Source organism: Vanessa cardui, chromosome 29, assembly GCF_905220365.1.
Source record: "Vanessa cardui chromosome 29, ilVanCard2.1, whole genome shotgun sequence".
Taxonomy (NCBI): domain Eukaryota; kingdom Metazoa; phylum Arthropoda; class Insecta; order Lepidoptera; family Nymphalidae; genus Vanessa; species Vanessa cardui.
Window position 1 is genome coordinate 1,618,021 of NC_061151.1, and position 21,925 is coordinate 1,639,945.

General features: G+C 34.7%; 2 protein-coding genes across 3 annotated transcripts; one reads left to right on the forward strand and one right to left on the reverse strand.

Annotated features, from left to right (window-relative positions):
* LOC124542029 (acidic fibroblast growth factor intracellular-binding protein) lies at nucleotides 1–10,991 on the reverse strand. The gene is made up of 11 exons (XM_047119986.1): nucleotides 10,736–10,991; nucleotides 9,808–9,904; nucleotides 8,799–8,900; nucleotides 7,907–7,988; nucleotides 5,989–6,134; nucleotides 4,895–4,994; nucleotides 2,851–2,978; nucleotides 1,824–1,892; nucleotides 1,200–1,286; nucleotides 653–751; nucleotides 1–100 (listed from the first exon to the last, which is right to left on the reverse strand). The coding sequence occupies exons 1-11, from the start codon at nucleotides 10,818–10,820 to the stop codon at nucleotides 22–24; spliced, it is 1,074 nt and encodes a 357-aa protein (XP_046975942.1). The 5' UTR covers nucleotides 10,821–10,991; the 3' UTR covers nucleotides 1–21.
* Nucleotides 10,992–11,441: 450 nt separating this feature from the next.
* On the forward strand, nucleotides 11,442–16,350 carry LOC124542003 (zinc finger protein 761-like). 2 transcript variants are annotated; one of them, XM_047119955.1, is made up of 3 exons: nucleotides 11,442–11,585; nucleotides 12,426–12,593; nucleotides 14,438–16,350. In XM_047119955.1, exons 2-3 carry the CDS (start codon nucleotides 12,433–12,435, stop codon nucleotides 15,924–15,926), a joined length of 1,650 nt encoding a protein of 549 aa, XP_046975911.1. In that variant the 5' UTR covers nucleotides 11,442–11,585; nucleotides 12,426–12,432; the 3' UTR covers nucleotides 15,927–16,350. The 2 variants fall into 2 exon arrangements, with proteins under 2 accessions (XP_046975911.1, XP_046975912.1); XM_047119956.1 differs by having other exon boundaries at nucleotides 14,441–16,350.
* Nucleotides 16,351–21,925: the final 5,575 nt, after the last annotated feature.

Consider the following 21,925-nt stretch of genomic DNA (forward strand, 5'->3'; position numbering starts at 1 on the left):
CTGTCTAACTTTGTCTTATATTCACAAATGATACATTGTCAATAAACACTGGCTGACCACACGCATATATCGCTCCCAAACGCTCTTCAAGTCTGCTTCCCTGGAAAATATTATAACTATATTAATATACATACATATATGATTTATAGTATAGGTAGGCGAACTGGCAAATCGGCCACGTAATGGTAAGCTGTCACCACCGCGATTTAACCATTCCTTACATCATCCGAAGCGCCACCTTGGGAAATAAGATGTTATGTCTGATATGCCTGTAACACTGGCTCACTCACTCAAACACACCTAATTATTGCTGTTAGGCGGTAGGGGATCTGATGTGTGGGTGATACTCACCTACAGTTTGCAGAAAGCCCTACCACAAACATTTTATTTAAATTAATTAACATTGTTCATTTATAAATTATTATAAGTCTATGTCGTCTTGGGTCTGAGTATTTGTGGTACCGTCGTTACTTCTGATTTTCCACAACACAAGTGCTTTAGCTACTTACATTGGGATCTGAGTAATGTATGAGATGTTGCCCAATATTTTTAACAAAAAAAAGTACTATACGTACTAGATTAAGACTGTCATCAATAAGAAGCTGTATCCCAGCAGTGGGACTTTCACCATCTTTCCCATTATCGTACTTACCTTAAGACGTCCATTTGGAGAGCGCACTGTTCGTAAGCGCAGAGGAATTGAGCCAAATCAGTTTTGGGCCAGCCACCCATCCTCAAAGGCTCGATGCACCTGCAAGACAATTAAACAATAACATATGGTAAGGTAATAATAAGCCGAGATGACCCAGTGGTTAGAACGCGTGCATCTTAACCGATGATTGTGAGTTCAAACCCAGGCAAGCACCACTATATATATTCATGTGCTTAATTTGTATTTATAATTCATCTCGTGCTCGGTGGTGAAGGAAAACATCGTGAGGAAACCTGCATGTGTCTAATTTCATCGAAATTCTGACACATGTGCATTCCAAAAAAAAGATGAACGCATTCTAACCACTGGGCCATCTCGGCTCCAGTTTGTAATGTGATGTCGTAAATAAACAAATTCTGTAGTATATTAAGTATCAGTATTGCACCCGTGCGAAGCTGAGTCGGGTCGCTAGTTTAAAATTTAAACATCAATCGTCTTAGTAGTTCAGTAAACACAGTTAAGTTAAACTCTATATCAGAACGCTTACCTTTCAAGTAGATCCGTAAACAAAGACCTCAGCTCGCGCCCTCTGTGCAGGTTACACGCCAAACCTACCAGCGCCCTCGTGTATAATCTGTAACCAATTTTCATCCAAATCAAATCAAATCAAAATATACTCTATTCAAGTAAGCTTTGACAAGCACAGTGTAACTACAGGCACAAGGGACATAACATCTTAGTTCCCAAGGTTGGTGGCACTTTGACGATGTAAGGAATAGTTAATATTTCTTACCGCATTATTGTCTATGGGTGATGGTGACCACTTACCATGAGGTGGCCCATATGCTTGTCCACCAACCTATACCATAAAAAAAGCACTTTTGAATCGCCATTTAACAATTAAATGAAGCTACAACCGGAAAGTAGATTCTACTAAGAATCGGCAAGATACTCAGTAGTTACTCTTTTTGATGCGATTTCTTTTAATAGATAAAATGATTCGAGAGGAAGGTTTTTGTATATAAATGGACAATATAGTATCGAAACACTGACAATTTTATATATTTCTAATGTAATGTCGTATATAAACAAATTCTGTAGTATATTTAGTATCAGCATTGCACCCGTGCGAAGCCGGGGCGCGTCGCTAGTTACAAATATAAAAACTCACCTAAAATTGAGCTCCAATTCTTGATAAGATTTCTCCAACAACTTCGGTTTTAATCTCATGCATATCAAACTGCAAAATAAATTTAAAAAAAAAAACATAAAAAACAGTTTTAATTATTTAGTTCACAGATTATAAAACATAATTTCTGAATTACTGTTATTATGAAACACAAACTTCTAAGAGTTTTACCCCCTTAGTAGTTTCGGGAAATCCATTCTAATCGGATTTCTACACCCTAGAAGGAATCTTTTTATCATTTTTTTATGTATATATGTATATACATAAAAGCAATATATAATTACATTAATAATGTATGAATATATGAGTCTTATGTTAGTATGTTGAGCTGATATGACCTATTGGTTCTAACGCGCGCATTAACCGATGATTGCGGGTTCAAACCCAGGCAAACACCACTGAATATTCATTGGCTTAATTTGTGTTCCTCAAAGGGAGTGGAGGCCTTAGCACAACATTGGGAAATTGACAAGAAATTGACTACATTTACAACGAAAATGTCAGTAATTTTTACTATTACTGACTAATTACAAACGATTAAAAACTATTCCTAATTATACCCAAGAAATATTCCCTAGACTCCTCCTCCTCTAGACTTGGTGGTAGGGCTTTGTGCAAGCCCGTCTGGGTAGGCACCACCCACTCATTAGTTATTCTACCGCCAAATAACAGTACTCAGTATTTGTTGTGTTCCGGTCTGAAGGGTGAGTGAGCCAGTGTAACTACAGGCACAAGGGACATAACATCTTAGTTCCCAAGGTTGGTGGCGCATTGACGATGTAAGGAATAGTTAATATTTCTTACAGCGTCATTGTCTATGGGTGATGGTGAGCACTTACCAACAGGTGGCCCATATGCTCGTCCGCCAACTTATAGCATAAAAAAAAAACTAAAATTTTATTTGTCAGCAAATTCTCAAGCACTCCAAAAAGTAGCTGACCTTGGTGTTTAGGCAGGATATGTAAATGGGGGGGGTACCCTACCACAAAGTAAAAGAAAAACAACTCACTGTTTATGTTCTTTCTCTTTATCGAGAAGAATCCTCAGTTCTCGTAGTTCCAGCAGGAACTCTCGATCCATCTCCGTGTCGTAATACTCTGGACCTGTACAGCTGTATGTCCAGCTTCCCATTATGGCCTGGAAACAACAATTACATTTATCTTTTATTTTAAGACCAAATGCTGAGAATCAGGGTTCTGCGTAGATAATTAATATTTATATACATAAATAAATATGAGACAACATAACATACATTACTCTGATCCCAATGTAAGTAGCTGAAGCACTTGTGTTATGGAAAATCAGAAGTAACGACAGTACAAACACCCAGACCCAAGACAACATAGAAAACTAATGGTAATCTACATCGACTCGGCTGGGAATCGAACCCGGGACCTCAGAGTGGCGTACCCATGAAAACCGGTGTACACACCACTCGACCATGGAGGTCGTCAGACTTACTTATATTTATTTATTTAAAACACCAGCGGCATATTTACAAAATATCAGACAAATGAAGTGTGTTGAGGGAGTCGAGATGGTCCAGTGGTTAATTCATAATTCATTTATTTATTTGCAAGAATATGGTACACAATACAGGTGTTCATTAATATAAATTCTCATATTCTACCGATTTATCGGTGTGCAAAATATTAAAAATGCTATAAATAATAATTTATATAACATTAACAAAAGCAAGACTACCATAAATTCAATCACATTAACATAAAATAAAATAATAAAATAAAATTAAGGAATAAAGAATTTAGATTACAAAAATAAGGATTACATAATAATACAAATAGTTTCAATATTTTCATCAATTTTTGTCACATAAATATTCATTAACGTTATAGTACAATTTATTTAAAAGCAAATCAAATACCTTTTTTTTAAACATAGTAAATGGTAAATCCTTTAAGTGGTCGGGAATATTGTTATATATTATGTTAGAACGCGTGCATCTTAACCGACGCTTGCGGGTTCAAACCCAGGCAAGCACCGCTGATTCAAGTACTTAATTTGTCTTTATAATTCATCTCGTGCTCAGCGGTGAAGCAAAATATCGTGAGGAAACCTGCATGTGACAAATTTCATAGAAATTCTGCCACATGTGTATTCCACCAACCCGCATTGGAACAGCGCGGTGGAATATGTTACAAACCTTCTCCTCTAAGGGAGAGGAGGCCTTTAGCCCAGCAGTGGGAATTTACAGGCTGTTGTTGTTGAAGTGTGTTACTACAGGTAGTAAAAAACTTAAACTAGCAAAATTAGACAAAAGATACGGCCTAAGGCTTGAAACAAACATTATTACACACAAATATTCAATGTCAAATGCAGTGGCGGATTTACAAATCTGCCGCCAGTAAGCTAGTAGGCTATTCAATTTTTGCCGCCCCTACTTTTCTTGCAACATTTACGATTTGTGTTCTATCGTTCCCATTACGTCGGTTTTTTCCCGTTATTAGTATGATTATAAACTAGGTGATATTTCTGTCAGTTACTAATTATTTTTCCAACCCGCTATGTAGTGACGAGTGTACGGATTACGGGCGTAATGTGTATACATATAGTTATAAATTTTTTTTTCTGTAAGATAATAACAAATTTGGGCTAAATTTGCCGCCCCTCTAAATCTTTTTTTTATGGTATAGGTTGGCGGACGAGCATATGTTCCACATGATGGTAAGTGGTCACCATCACCCATAAACAATGACGCTGTAAGAAATATTAACTATTCCTTACATCGTCAATGCGCCAGCAACCTTGGGAACTAAGATGTTATGTCCCTTGTACCTGTAGTTACACTGGCTCACTCACCCTTCAAACCGGAACACAACAATACTGAGTACTGTTATTTGGCGGTAGAATAACTGTTGAGTGGGTGGTACCTACCCAGACGGGCTTGCACAAAGCCCTACCACCAAGTGATCTGTCGCCCTAGGCTCCAGCCTACTTAGCCTATTGGTAAAGCCGACACTGATCAAATGTTTATTGGACTACAGTCATCTTGTGGTTGGAAAATACAATTTGTCAATACTAATGATACTCACTTGTGCACAGTGGAAGAAATCGTTGAAGCAGAGGTACTGGAGTTTGCGTTTCGTCGTTTCAAATCTCATACAAGCTATGAAGACAACCGCTCCATATTTTCTGAAACGTAATATATCTCAGTGTCTCAAGACCGGAGATGGCTCAGTGGTTAGAACTTACATGTTAACCGATAATCGCGGATTCTAATCACTGAATTTTCATATGTTTAATTAGTGTTTATAATATAGAGTTCGGCGGTGATGGTAAACATCATGAGGATACCTACATGTGTCTAATTTCAACGAAATTCTGTCACATGTGTATTCCACGCGCATTGGTACCGCGTTTTGGAATATGTTCCAAACGTTCTCAAATGGAAAGGAGGCGTTTGTCTAGCAGTGGGAAATTTACAGACTGTTAATGTAATGTATTTCAAGCGTCAATATTAACGCGCCCTTGTAAAAAATCGTGAGTTCTCTATGATCTATTGTCATCCCTTCTAGGACAACCTTTGCATCTAAATGGGAGGAAAATTAAGTAGGACCAAATGTGAGGATCATAAGATACTCTGGGCTACAATGAGTGTAGTAGAACACTTTCCTTTTTGTCAGCCAAATTTGTCAATACTTTTGCAGTAATAGGTAATATTATTATAAATTAACTATATCGTTGGAATTTACATGGGGGGGGGTCTATAGTACACCTTAAGGCGTTTGCTTTAAGCTCGGCCTTGGGTACAGCAACAGCAGCCTGTAAATTCCCACTGCTGGGCCAAAGGCCTCCTCTCTCTTTGAGGAGAAGGTTTGGAACATATTCCACCACGCTGTTCCAATACGGGTTGGTGGAATTCATATGTGGCCGAATTTCTATGAAATTTGTCACATGCAGGTTTCCTCACGATATTTTCCTTCACCGCTGAGCACGAGATGAATTATAAAGACAAATTAAGCACATGAATCAGCGGTGCTTGCCTGGGTTTGAACCCGTAATCATCGGTTAAGATGCACGCGTTCTAACCACTGGGCCATCTCGACTCAAGCTCGGCCTTGGGTAACAGCTATCAATTTTAATGTTATAATATAGATATACCCAAAAATCCTGATTGGATACATACTTAGCGAGGGGTTCGGATATGAGGAACGTTGAACGTATGTTCGCCACGACGTTCCCAGGCATCTCCTCGACGGCCTTGAAAACGCGACGCACGTTGTCGAACTGCCGCCGGCAGCAGCGCAGCGGAGCCCCGGAGCGCTCCGCCACCTGACATACTCAGACCTTTCATACCCATTCAAGACATGAGGTACCACTTCAACATCGCCGAGACGATGAGGAAGATCGCACCACGATAAATGCAGGTGCCTAAATTTCAGGAAATTAATATGTGTATCGTATCGACCAAACTGCTGACACCTACTTTGCGTATAAACATCGGTCAAAGATCTTCCATTCCCATAAAAGACATGAGTAACAAGTTATGAAGTACGAGTCAGCGATGAGGGAAAAATATCGTGACAAATGCAAGTGTCAAAATTCCATGAAATTCACATATGTATCGACCAAGCCGCTTTGAAGCAGCGTGGTGGTGTAGACCTTAACCCAACTGTGGGAAATTTACAACTTTAGTTGGAAAAAAATCTAACTAACTGATTTGAGTCAACATTATTTTCTCTTCGTTTACAGTAATTAATAAAAGAAAATATTGGGATACTTTTATGGCATTATATACACATACACATAGGCCTCTCTTAACCAAGGGTGCAGAGCGAAGGGTCTCACTGATATGGTACAAACGTAACCATCAACAGCCTAAACAAGAACAGAACATCTCTAAAAAACCTCTTCTTTTTTGGGAGAGAATATTTTCAGAACAATACTTATTTCCGAACGCTTATTGCCCTTAAGACGGACTTGTATGAACATATATAAATATCGTTAACGCGTTGGTATCATGTTTAGAATCTCTATTATCACACCCTTGGACTGTTCCCCTGGTCGATTCAATGCGCGTCTTAAGGTCCAATCCCATCTAATCAGTCAAAATACACATTATTGGGGTTTTTCCGAGAAAAAGTCCCATTAACCCAACCCAAGAATATAAAAAAAGGAACACATCGTTTACCATCCTATCGGGTTGTATAAGTATATTAAATATTGGCAGAAACCACGTGTTTCAATGATTGAAAACTTTTGGATTATTAATTTATGAATTCTGAGATGTTAAATTACTCTTAAATATTTTAGTGTCCATAAATAGGTGTTATATTGAGTTAATTGGTGCCCCACTCAAATTTGTTACAAAAAGGCAAGCGCCCGCCGGTATCGACAGACTTGTTCGAGCCATCGGAGTGATCGCAACTCCTCAGTTTGGAATAAATCAGACAATAACATTTCCTGAATTTAATTAGGACAGATAGAGATCCAAACCCTGACACAGGGTTTTTTGTTTTAAAACATGCCGAGACAGGCCTTCTTCATATACAGGGTTATTGGTAACTCGACGTATATCCGTTAGAAGGCGATAGATACAAAATGTCATATTTATAACTTAGTTATTGAACTGTTTCTGTTTCTAAATTTTATATTAAATTTGTATTAAGTATGTCAGTTAAGTAAGTTTTTTTATTGGTTTTTATTTATAGCTAAATTTGTGAGAATTTTAAAAGGCCATCTTTAGTACGAATTCGTTCATGTTCGAATACGAAAGTCCTTTCTGGTGATTGTATTTCTATTGATTTGAAATAATTTCCTTCTTTTTATACATTTTTGGAAAGCTAAGGAAACTTTTTTTAAATTAGTTTTTGAAATTGCATTTTTGACAAATTTTGAAAAAAAAAACTAAAAAACGCGATAACTCAAAAATGGTTCACTTTTGGATCATGCATATGGAGGTTAAAGTTATTACAAATAGTCACCCCTATCACCTCCCAACGGATATACGTCGAGTTACCAATAACCCTTTATATCTAGTAGTAGATAGCTGGTCGCGTGTATAGGTCATTTAAGCACAGAGAAATCACTGTTTTATAGCATACCTCATCGAGATCCTTCCTGTGTCGTGAAGACAGCTTTCGCCCAAGCAGTTCACGTATAACAGCATCGTCTAAGTCATAATATCTGAAATTACAATTCACTTATTTAAAAATATTTTGTTGGAATAAACAAGCAACATCTGCGTCAAGTCACACAACTTTCCTTTAAAAAAAAAAAAAAAGGCGGGAGGATTCGTAGTTGACACATTGAGATCGCGAATATAATTATTACGGTGTAATGTGATTATTGATGGTTATTTGTGTTGTAGACTAAATGTTTTTCTATTGTGGTAGATTGATTGTTATTTTAAATTAAAGATAATTGTCTTAGAGGTTAACATACTTCCTACTTCTGGTTCTAAAAATATATATAATAAATATTGGGCAACATCACATACATTACTCTGATCCCAATGTTAGTAACTAAAGCACTTGTGTTGTGGAAGATCAGAAGTAACGACGGCACCAAAAACACCCAGACCCAAGAAAACATAGAAAACTAATGAACTTTTTCTACATTCGGCAGTAGAAAAATCGGAGTGGAGTACCCATTAAAAACTGGTATACACACTACTCGAACACAGAGGTCGTTAATACAGATATAGTACGACATAACTTAGATGTCGCATCGGCAAAATTCGTAAAACCGATCACATCCGAATTGAATACGCTATCCCAAATTATCAATATTTATTTCTTATGTGAATATGATCTTTACACAAACTTAATAACTTGTAATATCATATGACCTCAATTATATATTCGTCAATTTGTCACGTTGATTCACATGCACTTGCTATCTCGAGTCGAATTGACGCGAGAATCCATAGCGACGAATAGCGTCGAATGGCGCGATAGGGAGCTGTTTCTAAGTTTTGTATCGTACTATACTTACTTCTCGATAAGCATATGTTTTGTCGGTTCATCGATTTGAAACACCATCTGTTCGGACAGCTTCGATGGTACCGTCAGGAGTCTCTCTAACAGTGCGAATGTTCTGAAACAAAATAATTACCTCTCAAAATGATATACTTACCAGATGATTATTATATAGTAGTTGACAAATATGTGTTCGTAGTTTAAGTATAATTTGAACTGACATGTATGCTTTGATAAATTTTATTCTTACAATATACGTCGTTGCATTTTCTATGTAATCGTTTTTTTATTTATTTCCACCGAAAAATCAACAATAATATATTTATTTTTCGAACGTATAGTATAGTAAAAGCCTGTAAATTTGTCATTGCTAGGCTAAGAATCCTCTCTCTTTGAGAAGAAGGAGCATATTTCACTACGCTACTCCAATGCGGGTAGGTGGATTCACGTGTAGTACGTGCAGAATTTCGTTGAAATTAGACAGAAAATGTTTTTAAATGTTTTTATTTTTCACAAATCCACAGTGAATATCACAGATCAATCAAGCTTTCGACCAATGAGATCGCGTCGATTCGCCGTCAAATGTTGTTTGTTTGGCTTTTTTCTTATGATTGAAATAGAGCATACAGTTATAGTTTAGACAACATTGTAAATCCTTGGGGATTGATTGCTGTATTATTTCTTACCGACTTCTTTTTTTCGAATATAATGTAGTAGATATAATTTTATTAAAAATATTTTTTTATTTTCATTTTTATATAATGGCTTTTATTTGTGCCAAGAGGGCACAGATTATTTAGCCAATGACATGTGCAAAAAACTAAATTGAAAATATTCTTAATTCAAGACATGACAGATTCATTTTAAATTCTACCAAAAATTTGACTAAATCCAATATTTTATAAGCTAGACCTATATTAAAAGAAACTAGCAATATTTACCAATATTTTACTGACACAAGATTTAAAGTAACTCATTTTATTTATCATAAAACCAATAAACATATAATTATGTTGATTAATCACCTGTAGTGATCCAAAACATCACTAGCAATAAGCTCCACAGTGGCTCCCGTTTGTTTGCTGACAGCCCGCTGGTGTAATGTAGTGACAGCCTCACTCGCTAGAATCATAATTAATCAAAGTATAAGTAATTCATTCACACACTCTTTATAAATTGTTTACATATCATAAAATGACTAGTTCTTAATAAGGTATTAAGCTTGTGTGATATACGAGGCAGTTACAGCTTTAAAAAAAAATTGATTTAGTCTTAAAAGGGGTAACATACATAAAGACAGACAGTCATATAGAGTTACTTGCACATTCATAACATTAATACAGATAAAGAAAGTAAGGGATTCCTTATTTCCAGAATATTTATTTATAAGACAAATGGCATTCTTTTTTGTTATATTTAGTATATGTGAAAAATCTAGACATTAATTTGTGCTTTTTCAAGGTTTTATAGTGTTAGTTTTCTGAGTAGTTTTTAGAACAGAAGTCACAATTAAAAGACATATTTGAAAAATAAAAAAAACATTTTATATTTTAATATTTCAATAAATAAATTCTAGGCTGCAGATTATTGCGCTCATCGTGATCATTTTCAAGGGGAAGTCAACAGCAGGAGATATAGGGCTCAAGTGTATGCACCAACACAGGCAAAAACAAATAAATTAAAAAAGGTGCAGACTAAAGATAAATATGCTGTCCAAGTCACAGCAGTATAGACTCTACCATTATATTATACTGACTTCGAAATGCTATGATAAATAATAAAAAAAAAAAACAATATTTTTTTTAATGTTTTTTTTCGGCCAAGGTGTCAGAATTTTCGGTCTTATAAGGTTGTTATTAGATCAACGAAACTGTGGAAGCTTATTACTGTTCATATATTTTTAAATAATTTTATATAACATGTGTTTATAGATTCAATGTTGATAAAACTTACAGGAACATCCTTCAATCCATAACTGGTATATTTCCGGATCTATTAATGTAAAATTACTAACAAATACGTCTACTTCTGTGTACATTTTAAATTATTTCTTATATTTTTTTCACTTTTGTGTTACAAATAAAAATTATATTTTCGGAACTGGCACTTGCTATAAATTTAGAAATATTATTAATTATTATTATGTCAATATTGACAAATTTTGGTTGACACTGGACGCTGTCATTTTTTAACATGTGTTGTCATATATTAATTATACCACAAATTTCAACAATACTGCTATTTAACTTTAAATTGATATTAGTATACTTTACGTTTATTTTAATTAAACAAACTATTATTATTAATTTTGTAAAATTTTATGTTTAGAATTTAACAACACTTCTCGTTACTAAAAAATATAAATCTCGCAAAAGGATTCCACAACATACATTTCTGATTAAAAGTCAGCTAAAAACAATTTCAATAAATCGTATTTTTTGGGTTCCTTATATATACTTACAAACAGTATCATTAAATTACATTGTGTGCTTGCAAAATAACAATATTAAAAAGTTATTGTGTTTATGTTCAGAAGTGTAAGCTTATAAAAAGTGTCACTTTTTAATAAATACAGTAATTAACGAATATTTTTCCCAATAACAAAATTATGGAAGAATTATTTTTTCTTATTAAGTTGTTTTATATCAATGTGATCAAATTAAAATCATAAACAAAATAAATTAATAAAATTTCGATTAGATTTGTCATTGTTTTCGAACGGATAAAAGCATAATTGATTTTTTCAACATTGGATTACTAAAAAAAATATATTTTTATTTAACTTTGTTTTGTAAATACACCTGTAAGTACTTCGTTGTATATTATTAAATACTCAAAAAAATTGTGTCCCATTAAAACTTGCTATAATGGCTTCAAATACATCTTAAAAATGCCTATTATAAATCACAACAAATTGTTTCAATAGCTATTAAAGCGGTTTAAAAACATTTAGGTTCTAGTTTTATTAATAAACGTGTTTAGTATTATTAATTTTATAATATCGTGTCCTAAGTGTGGCTGAATAAGTTATCGTTTGGTACTATTAAATAAGTATACTTCATAACAATAATAAAAAAAAACAAGCCTTATGTATACGCCTGTTTACTGATCCGCCGGTGCTTATTGAAAATATATACGAGTTTTTAAGGTATAAAATAATGTAAAAAATATAAAAATGATATGATTTTAATTTTTATTTATTAAACCTGGTGATTAATTTCTATATCAATATATACATAAATCCATTGAATATTACAAAAATCTTGCTGCACTGTAAGCAAAAACGATATTTGTTAATTAAATTAGTAAATAAACAAACAATTTTCTGTCTCTTTGTATTTTCTTTTATATTTATTTTGGGACTTTGTTAAGATTGAAGCACCAGTGTAGGCACGGATGCATCATTCCTTTGGCTTTTTGTTTAAACATTATTTATTATTTATAACCGTTAGATAGAATTTCAGGAACACTTAGTAGTTTCTGATAAAGGATCAGTTACTCTGAAAGAATGTTCTAAACTAATCTGATATCGAACAAACATGTTTTTAAATTACTTAATAGTATCTTTTTCTGATTCTGAGTCAGATCACATTCAATTAACAAGTATTAAACATTATTATCATTATATGATTAATTTTTGTAGAATAAAAATGGCAGACAAGAAATCCAAAGAGGATGGTGGTTCGGTCATTCAATCGGAAGACCAGGAGACGGATATGATGAACATGTTTGCGAGTGTCTGGGTGAAAGTTGAGGTTGAAGAAGAAAATGAAAATGACAGTAATAGTGAAGATAAAAAACCTAGTGTTCGGTAAGAAAACTTTTGTTATACTTACTTCACTTATATTGTACACCACACACAGAAAATAAATAAATACAACAAGGATCTAGCTTAAATAAAAGTGACAACCTTATTTCTACATAGAAATTTTTTCTAGGCAATCAACAATGTTGGTTTGGATAGAATATCTTGTAGAACATAAAGTGTAATCCAGCAGCTTTGAATAGTATAGGTCTTATATATATCGAAACATGTCTCAGTATAGTGTGGAATCAAGGAAGTACTACCTGTATGGACCTGAATCCATAGATTCACCAAGACAAAATTGATAAAATATTATAGCACAAATACTGTCGAGACCCATATAACTTCCTCTAGAGGTGAATTTAAAAGAAATAGCCTTAGACAGTACTAATGTTCTTCTAAATTGGTACAGTCAGTTAAGCATTAAGAGGTAAATGATAGAGATTTGGCAGTTATAACATTAGTATAGATAAGAGTTGCTCCTGCTTACAAGATATCTCAGTGTGTGAGACGACTTTGAGTATAAATAGCAAAACGAATACAAATTAGTTTAATTTATTTTTAAAGTTTGTTTCATCCCTATAAGACATTTATTTGGCCAGTATGCATTGTCTATCATATACAACTTTTTAAGAAGAATTTTATCATATTTATGATGTATAAAAATAATATTTAGAGATATAAGTCAAAGCCTTCGTGTGTCTATAGATCAGTATATTTTAGTTGATATTATCTTTACAAATAGATAATAAAATTCATAAAGTTTTTCTGGATAGGGAAAGATTTTCGAGGTTCCGATAAGTGAGGGATACTCAAGGGTAATTTTTTAGTCCATTACTATTCCTTGCCTGTATAAATGACTTCTTTGCGTAGAAGAAATAAACTACCCAAATAATTTTATTGCGATTATTATAATCAATAAAAAGAGTTTTTCCAATAGGAAGGTTTATATATTTTCTTGGTGGCAGGGCCTTGCGCAAGCCCGTCTTGAGTAGGTAACACCCACTCATCAGTTATTCTACCGCCAACTAACAGTATCCAGTTTTGTTGTGAGCCAGTGTAACTACAGGCACAAGGGACATAACATCTTAGTTCCCAAAGTTGGTGGCGCATTGAAGATGTAAGGAATAGTTAATATTTCTTACAGCGGTATTATCTGTGGGTGATGGTGACCACTTACCATCAGGTGGCTCATATGCTCGTCCGCCAACCTATACCACAAAAAAAAAATGCGTATTATATAGTATTGTCATTTGGTGCTGAAAAACGGGGTTATCTGGATCGTTATTCGCTCGTTCTTTTTTTGAATTTTACTGAGCCGACGCCAAGGCGACGTGTCCCTTTATACTATCTGTTTTGACACGTAGTGATTATTTTTTTCGTTTATATATACAAAAGAATAGGAACAACGCGTGTTGTTTTAAACGTGCCTTGGTTTGCGGTTCTCGTACTATTTAGTTTAATTTACTTCATAGCTAATAGTTGTTTAAATTCTCAAAATAAGTGAGAATGTACTTATTCTCAAAAATTTGATTTTTACAATATCGCGACTCGAGCTGCTAAGATACGAGGTGGGAAAGTGGAAATTCGAATAGACAACTTCAGATTCAAATCTCGTGGAAAACTGTCCAGGTCAAACTAATAATTGTCTGGACTAATATTAGAGCTAAAGAGACAAAAGCTTTCAACTATTCTAACCGAAAAAATTAAATTTGTCATTCAATCTAAAAGTGGTATATATACAGCCTTATTGTACACGTAACCAGGGTGGCTCAAAAACGTTATAAAATCATTTACAATCAATAATTTCGTATTGTATACAGTATTTTAAAATGACTTTTCTTTTACAGCAGCAAGACTAGACGGAAGGGAAAAAAGCGAAAATTTACAAAAGTACTCAACTGTGATGAATGTGATTACACGACAGTTTACAAAAACTGCTTGGACCTCCACGTGGCTGGTCACAAGGACTCGAAACCGTTTTCCTGTCAGCTCTGCGAGTACACGACCAAGTACCCCACGTCACTCCAACGGCATGTGATGATAAAACATCAATCTGATGATGCGAGTGTCTCAGAGAATGATAAGAAAACACTTCCGATGCATAAGTGTGATGAATGCGAGTACTCTTCATACTTCAAGTGGAATCTCAACGCACACAAACGAAAGCACAAACAGGAGAAACAATTCAAATGCCCACACTGCACATACGCAACGGCGTACAGGCACAACTTCGTCAAGCACAGCAAAGTCCACAACGAGGGTGTCTTCTACAAATGTGATAAGTGTCCATTCGTGACGAAATTTGAAGGTCACATAACGAGACATCTCGCGAAGATCCACAACGAGGTCACTGAGAAGGCGAATAAGTGTGACTTCTGTGATTTTTCAACTATGGTCCGTTGGAGATTGAATATTCACAAGCAAAGGAGCAAGCAGGAAGCTCCAATGAAATGCGAATACTGCGAATTTGAAACTGTTTACATGTGTGAGAGCAAGCAGCACAAAGTGTCGCACTACAACAGGATATACGGTTCGGGAGTTATACAAAACAAAATTGCCGAAGACATACAGTTACCCCAAAATGATGTACAAGAGAAATCTGACTACGTAACCCAGGAGACGATCGATAAAAGAGACACACAGAACCAGTACACACTCGATCCGAATTGCTTAGATTGGAACAGTATACAGGTTTTGGAGTCCGAGGATAAGGAGAGACCGTTTCTGTGCCACATGTGTAGCTATACATCGAAGTTCAAAGCGGCCGTCCAAAGGCACTTCCAGCGGCACCACACTGGAAGCCAGAACCGTCCCTACAAGTGTGTCAACTGTGATTTCTCGACGAAAACTAAAGATCAGATTGCGTTACACAATAAAAGAAGTCAATCTGACAAAGTGCTATTCTGTGCCATTTGCAGTTTCACGACGACATACAAATGCCAGTATGTTATGCACCAGAAATGCCACTATGCATACAAATGCACGCTATGCCCTTACTCGTGTAGGCATAAATATGAATTGCAGAAACATTTCACGACGTTACACTTGGGAAATGGATTGAAATGCAGCTTCTGTGATTATAAAGCAGCCAGGAAAGAAAGTCTTCTGTGCCATGAGACAATACATACAGGCAACAAACCGTTTAAATGTGCCTACTGTTCGTATATGTCTGTACGTAAATCGTTGCTAGACAATCACGTAAAGAGGTACCACAGTGATATAAAGAAGGATGTGACAATAGTTAGTGAGACGAAGATTCAATCGTTGAAAGTTCCAATGCCGTCTTTGATTGATAGTTTGAGAGGGCACTGTGACCAAATACCTATATCAGAGTGAAATGTACCAATATAAAGTTTGAGGGAAATCGTTTTAACATATAGCATCTTTATAACTAAATGGGTTATTAATTATGGACATATTAAAACATATATTTGGTTTAGCATTGGTGTATAAATATGATTCAACTCTGGGCAAAGCCTTCGTTTGAATTTTTAAATGACGTTTTAACAATATACAACTATTTCTACTTTGTCTCGTGTGAAATGCACATTATGAGTTATATTAATGTCATCAAAATAGGTATGATCTGTAATGTTTTCTTTATTAGGGATCATTCATTGATTACGTTAGACTATACTAGTTTTGCTGAGATGATGATTACGGGTTCAAACCCAGGCAAGCACCACTATATATACTATGTGATTAATTTTTGTTTATAAATCATCTCGTGCTCGGCAGTGAAGGAAAACATCGTGAAGCGTGCATGTGTCTAATTTCATCGAAATTCTGACACATGTGCATTCCACCAACCCGCATTGAAGCGTGGTGGAATATCTTCCAAACCCTCTCCTTAATGGAAGAGGAGGCATTATCCCAGCAGTGGGAAATTTACAGCCTGTTTACTTACTTTTACACTAGTTTTTGACCCCATTAAAATTTATTATATAAGAATCTAAAGGAAAATAATAATACATGTGTGGTTAATTTTTCAAAGTAACAGTTTTTTTATACGTTTATTTGTAATTTCGAACGGTCTACAGGTACGCATCCGAGTACATCTCGGCAACATTGCGTATTTTTTTATTTTTTACGTAAGAACTATCGAAACTCCTTCCTCTAATAAGAAAATATAAGACATGCCCCCCCCCCTCACCTAAATCGTCTTACGTCATAAATGAATGCCTCCTTAGATACGGCAAACTAAATTACCTTGGAAATATCTCAACTTCAATATAACTGTTCGTATATATCATTGTTTTATTAGTTTCGAATAATTTGTAACGAAATTATGATTTATTTTTATTAATTATATGTAAATAATTATGTAATCTGTAAGGTTCAGATGGTTATTTAGACAAATGTAATATAATACCTAGTAGGGTATGTTACTATGTTTGAAAAAGTACTTCAAAATGGTGATTTTGCAAATAAAAGGCCACAAAAAATATATTTCGGCAGAATAAATACGTTTTCTGGTCATCAAAATCAAAATATTTACTTATATTTCTATATATATTTAATTTTTCAAATTAATCAATTCAATCAAATAAATAAATCAATTTATCAAATTACATAATTTATTTTTTACTTTTATTTACCGAACTGTGTATAATCTGTATCAATGCCAGTGATCTCTCTTTCCGCTTGAATATGCCTAATCTAGGTACAAAATAGAAAAGACAAATTTAAAATATACTTTATTCAAGTATATTTAAATAAGTATTAAATGAAGCTACCACCGTTTTACAGAGAAGAACCGGCAAGAAACTCAGTAGTAACTCTTTTCGAAAAGAATAAAAGACCTCGAAGCCGAATCACGAAAATTTGTAACGGTTTAACGTAAATGTACAAATTGAATATACTGTAAATCTAACTAATTATACTTAAATTCAAGTAATTTTAAAATTTTCAAGTTACAAGGTAACTTGTTCAATAGTGTTTGCATTTTTTTTATGTTTTCCATTAACATCATCGTCAATGGTAGACAGACTGCCTACGTAAGTCGCAGGTTCGATCTTACCCAAGATGACCTATTCAAGTCACTGGATTGAAAAAAGCGTAATAATAATCGTTTTTTTGCGTTATAACCATCTCGTTACGACATATTTATCTATGATACTAAGGTTGGGCATTTTGTTGGCGTTGGTTGGATTATATATTGAGATCAAAGAACATTTGATTTTTCAATGATTTATATGCGATATGGACTTATATTCGCATTACAGATAATCTTTAGTAAGAAAGTAGTACCCAATAATGGTGTAGTACGAGTTACGACACACCTCAGATTTAGGATCGGCAAAGTTCGTAAAACCGATCACATCTGATTTGAGTACGCTATCCCAAATTATCAATATTTATTTCTTATGCGAATGTGATCTTAACACAAACATAATAACTTGTAACATCATATGAGCTAATATGTTCGTCAATTTGACACTTCGATTTACATACACTCGCTGTCTCAGGTTGAACTGACGCGAGAATCTAGCGATGTATAGCGTCGAATGGCGCGATAGAGAGCTGTTTCTATTGGTTGTGTAAATCGGCAGTAATCGGTTTTATTGAATTTGCCGATGCTACATCTAAGTGTGTCGTACTGTACCTGGTTTCCTGGTTAGGTCTGCGTACACCTCTGCTTTTACCTAGCCAATATATTCTTAGACACAAGACAAACCAACATATAAACATATATGATTATAATTATTCACAATTGTAAATATACGATCACGCATTTTGATATTGAGAAGTAATTATCTCCACTGAATGTTTTGGCAATTTCTATGTTTCCAACTTTACCAATTCACTTGTTACTAACTATAGTTGATAATGCGAGTTGGCCAAATGCTTGCGAGTTGGCCAAATGCTTGCGAGTTGGCCAAATGCTTGCGAGTTGGCCAAATGTTTGACCAAACGTTTGGTGGTGATGTATTGTAGATACGATTGTTCTTATATAATTTACGTAGTTTTGTAAATTAATTAGATCTAACTCGATGAATGTTTAATATTAAGATATGTTTCTATTATTTAGTTGATTCTCACTTTTACTTCTTGTAAGTGATGAATAAAAGAATAAATATTGTTTATTTTAAAGATTTCTACTTATTTATACCTTTAATTCCAAGAATTATAATAATAATATGAGAGAACGTCACATACATTACTCAGATCCTAATGTAAGTAGCTTAAGCACTTGTGTTATGGAAGATCAGAAGTGACGACGGTACCACAAACACCCAGACCCGAGATAACAGAAAACTAATGATAATCTACATTGACTCGGCCGGGAATCGAACCAGTGACGCGGAGTGACGTATCCATAAAACTGGTGTAGACACTACTCGACCACGGAAGTCTATATCTATCTATCTATTTTGTTTAAGTCCGAAGTTTGTGCAAGATTTCTAATTAGATACCGCCCATTAATTTTAATTATATTCCATCGCCAACCAGCAATACTTAGTATTGTCATAACTTACTGTTTCAGCGCCATTATTTATGGTCGGTATTTACCTTTAGATACCTAAACCTATATTCTTGTGTGCTTATAATAAAAATAGTACATGAGGTTTTGTTTTAATGCCCGAATGAAAAAACTCGAAAACAATATACATTAAACTTATATCAGAAGCTGGAGCGCGTTTAATATTATGGTATTTGTAAATATGCTTTGCAGTTTCACCCGATTTACATTATTTAAATAAGAATTAATACCGTAATGCTTAAATATATACAAATATGAACTAAAACTAGTGACTGTATAAATCTGGACCGAGTGCAATGGTGGCAAGAATGCTAGCAGCATTTCCCCGTTGAATCGCCATTCCGATCCTCTGGGCAAAAACGAACCAGCGCTCTTGTCACCAGTGTAGGCAATGAGGCGAGGCGTTATACTTTTGATGAAGCTTTTTGTATCACTTTACTTTACTCGTACCTTTCTAAAAGGAAACGAGACCGAGGTTCTTCTGAAAGTTGATGTAAAGAATGCTTTTAACTCCTGAGATAGAGGAACGTTGCTTAACGAAGTCTTCTCTAATCTGCCAGAAATTTACCCTGACGTTTGGCAATGTTATAGTTCACATTCAAAATAGTTTTTTGGTGAAGATACAATTCATTCTAATGTAGGCGTTCAGCAAGGAGATCCATTGTGTCCTGCTCTTTTTAGCTTAGGTATTCATAACTGCATTTCGAATTTAAAATCTAAATTAAACGTTTGGTATCTAGATGATGGAACTGTAGGAGATAAATTAGATGACGTTATTGAAGATTTAATTAAAGATAAAGAACAATTTGATGAAGTTGGTCTTACATTGAATTTTTCAAAATGTGAAATTTTTTTATGGCCAATTTAATTCGCAAAAATATTAGTTTGGCAACGGATAGATTTAATAAAATTGCACCTAACATAAAATTTCTTCATAAAGATACACTTTGCCTCCTTGGTGCACCAGTATTTGATGAGGGCATAGATTCTTAACGATAAAATTTAAATATTTTCGGCCAATATTGACATTTGCATTTTAAATTCTCATATAGCTTATACCATCTTAAAACATTGTCTTTTTCAAAATTAATGTACATTCTACGTGCGAGGCCAATCTGGAAATATCCTAGTCTTACCAATCAAATCGATGCCATCCTTAAAAAAGCTTTAGAAAAAAAAATTATCTCTTAATGAATATTCTTGTACTCAAGCTACACTTCCCATTGCTTTTGGTGGCATCGGCGTGAGGAAATTTTCAAGTGTTGCCCTCCTGGCCTTTCTTTCTTCTGTACATAGCATTTCAGGAGATTGTTCAGAAATTTTAAAATCAAAATCGGTTAAAATCATGAATGTTACTGAGGCGATAGAGACCTTGAAGGTAAAGTGCCCTAATGGTGATATTCCAAAGGAAGTTACAAAACAACAACTTTGGGTTTCGTCATTGGTCCACAGTACACTACACAGTTTGAAACAAAATCTAACAAGTGCTCAAGACCATGCCAGACTTCTAGCGTTATCATGTAAAGAGTCATGTCACTGGTTGAATTCAGTACCCTCTAAAAATTTTGGGACACTTTTAGATAATGAACGCTTTCGCATGTCGATTGGTCACTGGCTGGGAACACCACTGTGTTCTGAGCACAGATGCCAAGGAGTTCAGGCTGGCTTTACCGCCATGGTTCTCTAAATGACATAATAAAAAGGGCTCTTGCCACCATCGACGTTCCTGCTCTTACTGACCGTCGTGGAATTAGTCGTGATGATGGTAAGAGACCTGATGGAATAACATTGGTTCCCTGGGAACGAGGACGGGCCCTTGTGTGGGACGCTACAGGCGTTGACACGCTAACGTCGTCTCATATCTGAGAAACAATGTTAAGAGCCGGTGCCGCTGCGGAAAAAGGGTAAGCCTAAAATAGATCTCATTATTCGTGTCTTATATTAAATTATTTTTTTTGTTCCATTTGCTGTCGAAACTCTTGGCTCATCGAGTTTTACATTAGTGTACATGTATTTCATAGAATAATAACAACATTTGTGTGCGTTGTCACACTTAACCAAACTGTCATGAGACCCTTGATTGATATCGTCATATACCTACAATTCTTTTTATTCTGATTCTTTTTGGACTTTTTAGCGACAAAGTTGTCAAATGCCAGTCCCATCGTTCCCTTAATAAATCAAAATCAACTTTATTCAAGTGGGCTTTTACAAGCACTTTTGAATCGTCATTTAACAATTAAGTGAAGCTACCACCGGTTCGGAAAGTAGATTCTACCGAGAAGATCCGGCAAGAAACTCAGTAGTTACGCTTTTTCAACATTTAAAAAATACTAAGTCATGTTAGTTAATACAATTATTTAAATTAATATATCCTGCCTGGAAGTCAACAGGTATTAATTCCGCGCTTTTTTATCATCTACAAAATCTTGTATCGAATAATATGCCTTTCTTAATAACATTTCACTTCCACCAACAATAATAATAACCATACAATCACAACTTATTATAACTTAAACTGGTAAATCATTTTTGTAATATCTGGGTCTGGTATAGACAATGCGCTTTGAAAAACGCCGATATCCTTTAAATCGAAACGTCGCGTCAACTCCTGTTTCTTATATATGTACCTAATAATGGACATCTTTTAATTTTAAAATTAGTTGAGTTTCGGAAACGAACAACAGCAAAGTTACATAATAAAAATATATATTCGAAGGCTTGACACAATGCTTTAATGTGACTTATCAAAGGACTTATATTGTGCGCATCACGAAATACTAGCCAGAATGTTACTTGTGACGTGAGAACATAAAAACCGCTTACAATTTTCTGATATCGTAAGCAACAG

Excerpts from the sequence above, each read along its gene's own strand:
- LOC124542029 (XM_047119986.1), bottom strand. The coding sequence starts at position 10,820 with ATGTACACAGAAGTAGACGTATTTGTTAGTAATTTTACATTAATAGAT. Across the intron at positions 9,905-10,735 it reads ATGGATTGAAGGATGTTCCT|CGAGTGAGGCTGTCACTACA; the intron begins GTAAGTTTTATC and ends TTATGATTCTAG. Across the intron at positions 6,135-7,906 it reads ACAGGAAGGATCTCGATGAG|GTGGCGGAGCGCTCCGGGGC; the intron begins GTATGCTATAAA and ends TGAGTATGTCAG.
- LOC124542003 (XM_047119955.1), top strand. The coding sequence starts at position 12,433 with ATGGCAGACAAGAAATCCAAAGAGGATGGTGGTTCGGTCATTCAATCG. Across the intron at positions 12,594-14,437 it reads GATAAAAAACCTAGTGTTCG|CAGCAAGACTAGACGGAAGG; the intron begins GTAAGAAAACTT and ends TTTCTTTTACAG.